The 11201-nt window shown below is 51.1% G+C and overlaps 1 protein-coding gene across 2 annotated transcripts; it reads right to left on the bottom strand.

The window, feature by feature from the left end:
- Positions 1 to 2144: 2144 nt before the first annotated feature.
- On the bottom strand, positions 2145 to 10767 carry Cthrc1 (collagen triple helix repeat containing 1). Of its 2 annotated transcripts, none has more exons than XM_021262754.2 (4): positions 10524 to 10767; positions 7289 to 7516; positions 4967 to 5183; positions 2145 to 2732 (listed from the first exon to the last, which is right to left on the bottom strand). In XM_021262754.2, the coding sequence occupies exons 1-4, from the start codon at positions 10671 to 10673 to the stop codon at positions 2728 to 2730; spliced, it is 600 nt and encodes a 199-aa protein (XP_021118413.1). In that variant the 5' UTR covers positions 10674 to 10767; the 3' UTR covers positions 2145 to 2727. The 2 variants fall into 2 exon arrangements, with proteins under 2 accessions (XP_021118413.1, XP_004850303.1); XM_004850246.3 differs by having other exon boundaries at positions 2145 to 2676; positions 10524 to 10764.
- Between the last annotated feature and the right edge of the window lie 434 nt (positions 10768 to 11201).

The raw sequence follows: 11201 nt of genomic DNA, 5'->3' as shown, positions 1-11201 counted from the left end.
CAATATAACTGTAAAAATATTTAAATTTACATTCTTTTTGTGTGTGTGTTTGATTTTTTATGCTTTACACTGTATATCTGAGTCAAAGGTATATAAGACTTAGGGCCTGGGATCTAGCTCAGCAGCACAGTGCCTGCCTGGTAAGTGCAAGGCCCTGAGTTTGATTCCAGGTACAAAAAAAAAAAAGTATATAAGGCTCACTTTGTCAGATTCACAAATGATTCCAACATCCAAACATTCTCCCAGAATGTAACTTGTTTGTAAGTCAGGGGCTTACGGTATTAATGATATTACTATAAGATGCATGATACTGTGTATATATCCTTTTATGAAGAGAAATTCCAAGCCAGGTGTGGTGGTGCACACCTGCAATCCCAGCACTTGGGAGACTGAAGCAGGAGGATCGCTGTGAGTTTGAGGCCAGCCTGGACTACATAGCAAGACCTTGTCTCACACAGATATAGATGGATAGATAGATTTTTCCTTTTTTATTAATAAATGTTATTTTATCCCATTCCCCCCTCAAGCCCCCACCCCCCGTGTACAAAAGCTGTTTCCAGTTTTTCCTTCTACTTTCATTTTTTTTCTTGTCCCTTCCTTCCTCTCTCCTTCCTTCCTCCCTTGTTCCCCTTCCCATCTGAACATTTTCTTCCCATTTCCCAACATCTGTTATACAGACAGACAGACAGACAGAAATTTTCTCTTCATCAACAATTTGGTTACCTAGAGATACAGTTTATATAAAGAAGGCAGAATAAATATTGGTTCTATTTACCAATTTTGAGTGTAAGTTGCTTTGCTGGCATTCTATAAGTTGACCAGTGGGCTTTATTTTGATATGTTAGGAACTCGTGGATTTGAACATATGTATATGTCTCAAGCCATCACAGTTACCTTTATTGATGTTTCAGTCATCTCATCTTTGCCAGTGGAGCCAATTCAACTGGCCCCTCAGCACCTTTTGTGTTATCTTCCATGGTCACCTCATTTTCCAGAATAACAAGGTGTGCCAGGCTCCTATTATATATTTCCTGCCCCAGAGCTAAAATCACTGTTAGAGTTTGGATCTAAATGTCCCCTAAAGGACATGTGTTTGGTCACTTGGCTTTTGGAAGGTGACCGGATCGTGGGTCCTGTGGATTAATAGATTAATTCATCAGTGGGTTAATCTGTTGATGGGTTCATAATCTGGTGGCATTACTGAGAGGTAATGGAAACTTAGGCAGGGGCCTACTTCAAGGAATTGGGTCCTGGGTGCCTGTGTGACCTTGGGGGCTGTGACTTGACACCAGCCTCTACCTCTCTGGCTCCTGTCTGCCATGAGACAGCTTTCTCTGCTCCCCACCATGCTATTCTGCTGACCACAGGCAAGCCCAAGAGCAAGAGCCAAGTGACCATGAACTGAACCCTCTGAAACAGCCCAGATAAACCTTTCCTCAGTTACCTCATTTCTCGGGTCTTTTCTCACAGCCACAAAAAGCTGACTAACACACTCACACATGTGTCAGGGGTCCTTAGCTCCTCTGGTAGGAAATGGTGTGCAGAGATCACAACCTGCGCTGCACAGGCTGGTCATTGCTCTGTAAACAAAGCCAGGCAACTTTCTCATTGTTTTCCAGCTGTGTTCAAGACAAAGCCCTTCATGAGCCCATGCTGGATCCCAGAATCCACTTACGTTCATCAGTCTACACCTGTCCAGCCTGCAGGAATTCTTTCAGATCACCGTGGTCAGAGTGACTGTACCACCTTCTTCAGCACTTTTGTTTATATGTATGTCTGATTCTTTATACTAAATAAGCAATTTGAGGTCCAACTCCACGTCTTTTGTACTCTTTGTTAAATTCTTAAAGTGCTCATGTGTTTCCTGAGACCTAAACACCTTTTTTCTTTGTATCCCTCAAGATACAGAACCACACTATACATGTACTAAAAATTCATATATCAATTGTTGAAGGAATAAACACAAAGTTAGATTTATACTCAACCTTTCAGATATCAAGTGCTAGCAACTCCAATTTTAATGGCAAGTAGGTTAAAGATATTAAAGTTGGGGTCCGGGGATTTAGCTCAGTGGTTCCAACACCTGCCTCACAAATGCAAGGTCCTGAGTTTGATCCCTGGTACCAAAAAAAAAGATTTTAAAGTTGTTTGAAATATGTTTTATTTAACAGATGCAAAATAATTCTAAACATAACTTGTACAAAGACTGGTAACTTTTAGATTTTTAAAACAGCTACACGAAGAGAACAGGAAAAACTAAGCACCACATGGAATTCCAAACTCTAGGTTCAGGGAACAAGAACATGAAGAAGGTCTGCTAGTTGACTAAAATCCTGAAGCCAGTTTTGGCTGAAGTGAAATGGATAACACCAGATTTAAAAGCAGTGTGCAATCACACTTTGGTCTGTAAACATGGCTAGCTTTGTTTTTCATTTAGATGCGTATGTAAAATAATTTTTAAAATACCATTTAGAGGAACCATTTGAAGGTATAATTAAAGCAGGAGGTAGAGAATGACGAAGACTGAAAGGGTTTATTTGGGGAGTTCTTCGATAATGATGCGAGACACTGAATTCCACCCCGTGGAAGCATCTCCTTTGGGGTAATCGGAGCAGGTCCCAACCCAGATGGCGACATCCACGAGGCCAGCGCTGATCCCTTCGCAGAGTCCTTCCACTGCAAGACACAGCACAGCCTCGTCTTTCTTCAGCAAGAGGGCAGAGCCATTCACTCTGCACTAACCAGAAAGCTAGATGACAAATCCGTTCACTGTAAAGCTAATTAAAAATTCTAATACATGATAAAGGTCCCATCATAAAGTTTTTTCTCAGTTGGTACATAAATATTTTTAAAGGTGCTGACATCTTTTCAAAGATGCTGCTCTATGATGTGAGCTGAACAGGTGGTTTTCCTACAGGTTTCAACCATAAAGCTGTAATTTGTTTAGTTACAGAGATAGCCTAAAACCAAAAGGCAGTTTATCTGACTAAACAAAAAAACCCTACACTTTAAAAAGCCAAGACTTCCCAACTTTACAAGAGGCCTGACCCAAGAGACGCAAGGCTTTTTGTGGAAGGCTCTTCCCACCACTTATCTGTATCCTTGATGCTATTCACGCAGAAGAAAGGGCCATCATAAATTACCAGAAAGAACTTCTAGCATAATCATCATACCAGCTCTTCAGTCTGGGAATCCCATTTTACATACGATTTCCTCCTAGTAAAAAAATCAAACACCCTGCTTCACTTCTGTTGTGATGCTTCCTAACTGTGCATCTTTTCACAACCCCCTCAATTTTCACGTACTAACGTGCAGCCTGCGTTCCATCTCACCAAGGGTCTTCACCCATACCTAAAACTCACGGTCACTACACCAGGCTGAAAGACGTGTCGCCTGTGGTGTCCGTGAGGGGGAAGGAACTGGGTGGAAGGCTCTTTAGGAAAATGAATCCCGGCACAGCGGCAGTGCAGTGACTGGCTTGACTTCCTGTTTCTTGGAGTTCGGGGCCTCCCAGCTGAGGTGCAGGGATGGAGTTCTGAAGCATTATGCTTCCGAAAACTGTCACATCGGTAAGTCTAGGGCTTCCCGTCAGGAGCGGGGAGCTGGCTGTGGCTCAGGCCTCTTACAGTGTTGGGAGAACTAGGCAGTGGGCATGCGACCTGGTATTCTCGGTACCCAGCCTGGTGAACGTGCCCAGCAGTGCTCATGTTTTCCCAAAGCCTTGCCATTCACAGCCTGGAAACTTGCATTCACCACCCTACAGCCTCTCGTGTCAGAAAAGCTTGGGTCCAGCATCCGCCCCCCATGTGGAGAGCAAACGGTCGCCCCATGAGCACTAACAAACCGAGTCACGTTTGTTGAAGGAGGGCGCCTTAACAGTTTGCAGTGCTAAGACAGCGCAGCAGCTTGCTAAGCATCTAAAATATGTAGGATTTAGAGTTCTCAATGCAAGTGACAGATGACATTCAACGATTTGTCAAACGTGGGCACAGCCAAGGTGCTGTCTTCCTCTGACGTGACAACTGTCGACACCCGCGTCCTCTCCCTCAAGAGTCTCAGTGTGCAAGGGAACGCGATTATGGAGCCACCAAGTCACCCGAAGTGGAAACTGTTACTAACTGCAGATCACTTGGGACATTCCAGCCACTTGATCGTATCAAATGTGTTTCTGCACTGCTTGGGGAATGCTTTGTTAGTTTATAAAAGATATGCATGTATATGCCACAGCCCTCGGACCTAAGGGCTCACGTTACCGTAAGATATTAACCACCTTTAAAGATGCTATCACAGAAAGTAGTTGTTTGAATCAACTAGTGGCTAATGGTAATGATATCTGATACACTGTATCTAGATCTTTCTTATTTTAGAGGCTGCGTCTGAGAAGACAAGCGCTTCTTCCTCTCCGGCTCATTCTCACGAAGAAGCTTTTTCATCTGATCACAAAGAGCCCTGCTTTACACTAAGGAGGGGCGGGGTGGAAAGTCCTATTGCCCGGGCTCCACCCACATTCTGGAGTCGGACTTCCAGGACACGCTGCCCATCCGCAGGCTTTCTTCCAAGCTCCCCGGGGAGCCCAGCTGAGAATGAGCATGAATAGCCACTGATTTTCAACCCTGGCCACATCAGAATCACCACAGGATCTTTTACGAAATATGTGGGCGAGATCGCTGGGCGTGGCAGCACGCGCCTGTAGTCCCAGCACTCAGAGGTTGATGCGGGAGCAGTGCGATGGGTTTGAGGCCGGCCTGGGCTAAGTCATGAGTTCAAGACCAGGCTGGACTGCACAGCAAGACCCTGCCTCCGAGGCAAACGAACAGATGCCCTTGGGGATTGGGCCAGCGGCTAGAGATGGCGCCCAGGCATCCGCACATTTCTGTTAGATCCCCAGGTAACTCTGAGGCGCAGCCCAGGTGGCGACCCCACCCGCCGGCGAGGCCCAAGCGCCTCAGCCTCACTGCGTACCTACCGGAGGAGGTGCGGTGGATGTTAATTGTCGAGTTCAGCTCCGGGCTTCCCTGATCCAGGTAAACGATGGCTTCGATGGGGAGCGGCCCCGCGCACTCGGCCCCGTTGAAGGTGAAATACCAGCGCTGGCAGCAGGCGCCCCTGCACTTGAGCCGCAGCGAGCCGCTGAACAGGACGCGCAGCGCGCTGCGGGCGCGCGTCTTGGCGAAGGTGCACTCCTGCGGACAGAGGCGCGCTGGGCGGGCGGCCGTAGCCGGCCTCCCGCGTCCTCGCTCTCCCACCAGACGGTGAGCACCAAAGCGTGGCTCTCCTAGATTTTTTTTTGCCCCATTTAGTGCTTCTCATTTTACCAAAACCACCCAGGCGCCAGGACAAAAAGCCCGGCGTCTCGCGCGTTTACCCGGTAAACGCTCCTTTCTGAGCGCGAGCGAGCAGCACCAGGAGGGGAAGGCGAGCAGGCGTTAGCCTTCGCCGCCCCCATGAGGTAATCTTTCTTTTTTTGTTGTTACCGGGGATCGAACTCCGGTCCTTGCGCTTCCGAGGCAGGCGGCGGAACCACTGAGCTAAATCCCCGGCAATCTTAAGATCTAAATAAATGTTTTCTCTCTCTCCAATTGGTCTTTGCAGCATCTGTCTTGTCTGTGGTCTTTTGTTAGACCACTTTTACTTGCAGAAGGTTCTGGTACCCCTTCTGACCACTGCTGAAAGGGGCCTGAAGACATAGTAGTGATTTATAATCCATAGGGTTGCATACAGAGAGAACTCAGCAACTTTTGATACTATGTATCAATAACTATAAATAAGCAACCAATCTATCAATGTCACGTGTTTAATAATCAGGCAATATTGCCAGGCATGGTGGTGCATGCCTGTAATCCCAGCACTTGGGAGGCTGAGGCAGCAGGGTCACCACGAGTCAAAGGCCAGCCTGGGCTACATAGTGAGTTCAGAGCTAGCCTGAACTACAAAGGGAGACCCTGCCTAAAAAAAAAAATAAATAAATAATAATAATAATAACAATAATCAGGCAATATTTTGACAAAATGCTTTCTAAGAAATCACACATGAATGGGGAAAAGGTCATTGTCACCAAAACTGTGGGAGCCAGATGGAAATTCAGTTACCCAAAGCCAAGACAGTCTCGGCTCCTTTTACAGAGAACAGAGCAGAAGAGCTGAGCTGAGGAGCAAGAATAATGCACAGACTGCATCTAAAAACCCGAGTTTCATGAAAATAAAATCCCTTCCACTTCCACTATTACAGTGGTAGTGGTCACTAAAGCAGGAAGTACTAAGCTACAGAAGCGGACCGGCCATGGAACTGGTCCCTGAAAGAAGAGACAGGCTCACAAACTGTACCAGCGGCTCAGGTCCGCCCACCCCGCTGGTCTCGCTGACTATTTTTAAAGCAAACGCCAAGGTGACTGCATCGGGAATCAATCACATCGGCAGACTCGCTGTTCTGAGTAACTCTTCCGGGCCACCAAGTGTCGCAGAGTAATTCAGTCAGCGCAAACCTCCGGCTGGGTCCCTTAGGCTCTCCTTGCTTCGGCAACTTTAAGCGGAGGGTACCGGTCAGAGGAAGGATGAGCCCTACAGACTCCCATCTGCAGGTAGCTCCTATCACGCGAGGTTCTTGGAAATTTCTTCCACCTTTAGGTCTGAAGTCACAGCAGAGCTTCCTAGACCAACCTGAGTTTAAATTCACCTTTGGACAAGATTAGCAAGTGGCTTACCATTTGACCTACGTTCTCCTCATTTTATTTTTTTGCATTAAAAAGCTATTTTAGATGTTACGGTTAAAAATCCATAGTGATTTATTTCGCTGCCTGCTGCGCAAGTGCAAGGACCCAAGTCCGATCCCTGGTACCAAAAAAGAAAAAAATCTATAGTGATTTATTTGTCTTAGAAATACATTTATAAAGTAAACTCAGAAATGCTATCATTTTTCCACTAAATTTGAGTTGAAAGTCATGTGCTGTTCCTTACCTCTTAAAAAGGTTTTTTAGGGGCAGGGATGTAGCTCAGAGGCCTGGCAAGAGCAAGGTCCTGAGTTTGCTCCCTGGTACCAAAAAAAAGTTTTTTAGTTGATTTGTTTTGTTTTGTTTCTGGGGACAGGGTCTCACTTTGTAGTTCAGGCTGGCCTTGAACTCACAGTGATTCTCCTGCCTCAGCCTCCTGAGTGCTGGGATAACAGGCATGCGCCACATGCCTGGCATGTTTTTTAGTTGAAAAAAACAGTATAATCTCACCAAAAGTTAATGCTCAGATAGGAAAACGCTTTCCCCTTATATCACCTTTAAAGGAATCAGGACTTTACTTACTGCAATCTTTCCGAGATCTATGCCGTAGTTCAGCGAACTCCAGGAGCACTGCTTGTAGTTGGGGGTCCAGGGCTCCTCCAGGCTCTCCCTCAGGCACTCCCCCTTCTCTCCTTTGAACCCGTCCCGGCCGGGGATCCCAGGGGTGCCAGGGATGCCATTGGCCCCGGGGCTGCCATCTCGACCGGGCACCCCGGCTGGACCCTGCAGGCAGTTGCCCAGCCCGTTGTACTGCGGAGGAGGAGGGAGCAGGTTACTCAGTGTGAAGGGGGGGCAGTCAGACCCACTGGGTCGCACAAGCTCCCCTGGGCGACTCTTTAGAAAGATTGTGACTTCCCGCCCATTTCTATTGCACAAACTTTACAAACAACACATCAGTCAAGGAGAACAAAATGTTTCATTTGCCTGTACCCCTCTCCTGCTCATTATAAGCATACCTGATTTTATATAACTTATTCTGGGGGAGATACGGTTTAGTCTTCTAGTTATTTTCCTCCTAACCCCATGTCTTGCAAAGGGACTTGGATTTTGTAATTCTACTTTTTTCTTTTTCTTTTTTTTGGTACCAGGGATCGAACTTGGGTCCTTGCAGTTGCACAGCAGGCGGTGAAACCACTGAGCTAAATCCCTGGCCCTAATTCTACTTTTTTCTTTTCTATCCTTCTTTTCTTTTTTGCAACAGGTTTCACTATGTAGTCCAGGCTGGCCCTGAGCTTTTGGTGATCCTCCTGCCTCAGCTTCCTGAGTGCTGAGATGGCAGGTGTGTGCCACATGCACACTTTTACAGCCTACCATTTTGCAATGCTTTGGTTTTTTCTATCATTAATATTATTGTAATAAAATCTTTATACATATAGCTTTGCTCTTCTTTTGAATTATTTTTCAAAGGTGGGTTTCTAGGAATGATTGCTGAATAAAAGCTTAGCTGTCCAGAATTATCTCTAATGGAACAAGCACCTCCTTTCGGTCTCCTCCTCGCTTTTGTGTGGAGGAAGCAGGGCTGGGGCGGCACTTCTGGCCCAACCCCAAGGAGGACAGAGGATGGTGACTGGAGGGGTTCGGGTTCCGGTGGCCACCCGTCCTCGACAGGGGACAGTAATCCCCAGAGCGCCGAAGTGCGAAGGGTCTCTGTGTCCTGCTGTGTGCCGTGGGGTGTCCTGCAGTTTGAAACGCATGGATTCTAAGCCTGTTTCTTTGGCTTTCTACCCTGGCTCCTATGGCACGGGGCAGTCACTCCTCACTTCCCAGGCTGCCTCCTTATCTCAGGATGGAGATTAATCAGGATTCTTGCTCCAGGGAGAGCAGCCCTTAGGCCCGCTGAAGGGCTCTGTTCCTGAGCTACATCCCAGCCCCAGGCCCTTCCTGGACTGAGCCTCAGCTTTAAAGTGAGGTAGGAAACGTGCTCAGGACCCTGTGGGAGCCCAATGGACACAGCCAAGCCAGGCCCCACCATCCTGCTGACCCCCGACTGGCATGTTCATGCCCTCACTGGGGCCTGATTTGAGGACAATGAGAGCGGCAGCAAGGCCATGGGCCAGCGTGCTGAGGCCACACATGCCGGCCACTGGACCAGTGGCGAAGGCCTCACTCTGGGCCCCAACTGTCCAGTGTCTGTGCCCAGCCCTGAACTGGGTTTGACAGGGGTGCCACTCATTGGTCCTCCTGAACCCCAGGACACCCACTCGCATCTTTTACTTTAACATTTCCCCTATTGTTTTGTTTTGTTTTGAGAAAGGGTCTTGCTATGTAGTTCAACCGAGCCTTGAACTCACTATGTAGCCCAGGAACTTGTGGAGATCCTCCTGGCTCAGCCTCTGAGTACTGGGATTATGCATGTGACACCACATGTAGCTAACATCACCTAATTGTGTCAACTCTCTAATCCTGTCATACAATCCATCGAGAATAAGCAGCCAGGTTTCCTTGTATATGAAGGTAACTTAAGAGCGTATCTCCTAACTTCACTGCCTGGGCGTGGACGCGGTCAGATTATGCAAGCAGTGATCCCACTGTGTAGGGAGGGTCTAACAGCTGATACAGCTGCTTCTCACACCGCCAGCTGGATCGCGATCAGGACTCCTGAGCTCTCCACGACTTGGACATAGCTATGTGGGAAAATTACTCTAAGGAAAAGGGGCACAGTTGCTTATCTGCTATGAGAGAAACAATATCAAAAGTATTTAAAGATTGCAAAAGTACCTGAAGACATGCCAAAGTACAAAATACTCTAAGTTTGATATAGTTTAGGCTTAATTTTCATTTTAGTCATTTTATTCACTTTCGCCGGCAGATATTTTCTGTGCCTGGGCATATATTCACAGTGGGAAGGAAGAAACTTTGGGTATTTTTTTCACGATGATTCCCCTCAGGGCAATGTGCTACACAAAGGGTTTTACTTTTCTGTTATCAATGGTCTCAACTGTTTGTGTCCCCCAGGGGACACTTGGTAGTGCCTCGAACATTCTGGGTTGTCACACGGGGTGGGGCGGGGATCTGCCCGCCCGCCGCCTGGCGGTGTCCGCATCAGCAGGACTGTCCGGGGGCGCAGACGTCACCCCCGGGGCTCGGCTCCCAGGCGCGCGCTGTCTCCGCTCGCGTCCGGAGCCCGCGGCCCGGTTCGCATCCCGGGCACGGGGCGCAGTCCCCTCGTTGTCCAGCAGGGGGCACCCGCGGGACCGCGAAGGAGGCTTTGCGAGCCCTCAGGGGCCGCTTCCCGGCCGCCTGGACCCTCTTAGCGGCCACGTGGCCGTTTTCTGTCCCCAGGCCACATCCAGCCCGGGGTGACGGGGCCGGGCGCACGGCGCTCTTCCAGGCTGGGCGAGAGCTGTGGGAACCACGGGCGCGGGAGAAGAAGTCCCGGGAGGGAGAAGAGAAGGCCCGCGGGGAGAGGGGTTTCGCGTGCGGAGCCCGCACACCCAGGGCCCCTCGGGCCCGAATGGAGCCGAGTCCCGCAGTCCGCTCTGAGCAGCCCCGCTGCGCACCCGTCACCCAGTGAGCGCGCGAAGGGCGGGCTTCTGCGGGCGAGCTCGGCTGCGAGTGGCGGGACAGAGGGGTAACCGCGGTGCCGCGTCCCGCAGGGGCCGGGGACACCGAGCGCCGCGCCCGCAGCCTCAGCCCCGAGTCCCGGCCGCGGCCCGAGCGGGCTCTGGTCCCCGCTGGCCGCCCCAGGACAGGCGGGGACGGCGGCGCACCCCAGCCCCTCCGCGCGCCCGGGGGCCCCGCGGTCCGGCGCACTCACCAGGTCCACCACCTCCCGCTGCCGGATCTGCGCCTTCGCCTTCGGCCGGGGGTCCTCGGCGGCATCCGACGGCGAGGGCGTGTGCAGCAGCAGCAGCAACAGCAGCAGCAGCAGCAGGGGGCGCAGGGCCGCGGGCTGTGGGGGGCGCATGGCGGGTCCTGGCGCGGAGCGGCGGTGGGGAGGCAGCGCAGGTCCTCGCGGGTCCCTCTTGGACCCCGAGTCCGGCCAGGGGCGGGGCTCCAGGCCCCGCCCATCGGGGGCCGCCCCTCCGGGACCCCGGCGGGGTGGGGCCCGGCCGTAGGAGGCGTGGCTTGCAGGGGTCGCTGTCGGGGCCCAGGGCCGCGTGCGTCACGGACGCCCGCGACGGCACAGGGCTAAGCACCCTGGCGGGGCCCCGGGTCCTGGGTCCTGGGAGGGGCCCGTGCCCACCCCGCGCTCGGAGGAGGACACAGGCTGGGGGCAGCCAGCGCACCGCGGGATGGGCGCACCCCGCTGTCCACTCCTGGCCTCGGGGGACCCGGCGTCCTCTCCCCGGGGGCGGCCACGTCGGGCGCGAGTGCGTCTACGCCCCGCCTGCCACCGGCCGCCCGGCGCCGGTTCCCGAGGGGCGAGTCCGCGCGGGCCCGAGCCGAGCCGGGCGGCCGAGATGGGAAATGCAGAGGCAGGGCCTCCGGCTGA

Source organism: Heterocephalus glaber, unplaced genomic scaffold, assembly GCF_053883595.1.
Source record: "Heterocephalus glaber isolate CG9 unplaced genomic scaffold, H.glaber_assembly_v1.0 deba00001556, whole genome shotgun sequence".
Taxonomy (NCBI): Eukaryota; Metazoa; Chordata; class Mammalia; order Rodentia; family Bathyergidae; genus Heterocephalus; species Heterocephalus glaber.
This window is presented reverse-complemented; position numbering and strand designations above follow the sequence as displayed.

Excerpts from the sequence above, each read along its gene's own strand:
- Cthrc1 (XM_004850246.3), bottom strand. The coding sequence starts at position 10,673 with ATGCGCCCCCCACAGCCCGCGGCCCTGCGCCCCCTGCTGCTGCTGCTG. Across the intron at positions 7,517-10,523 it reads AGCGGGAGGTGGTGGACCTG|TACAACGGGCTGGGCAACTG; the intron begins GTGAGTGCGCCG and ends CCTCCTCCGCAG. Across the intron at positions 2,677-4,966 it reads CATCCACCGCACCTCCTCCG|TGGAAGGACTCTGCGAAGGG; the intron begins GTAGGTACGCAG and ends TGTGTCTTGCAG.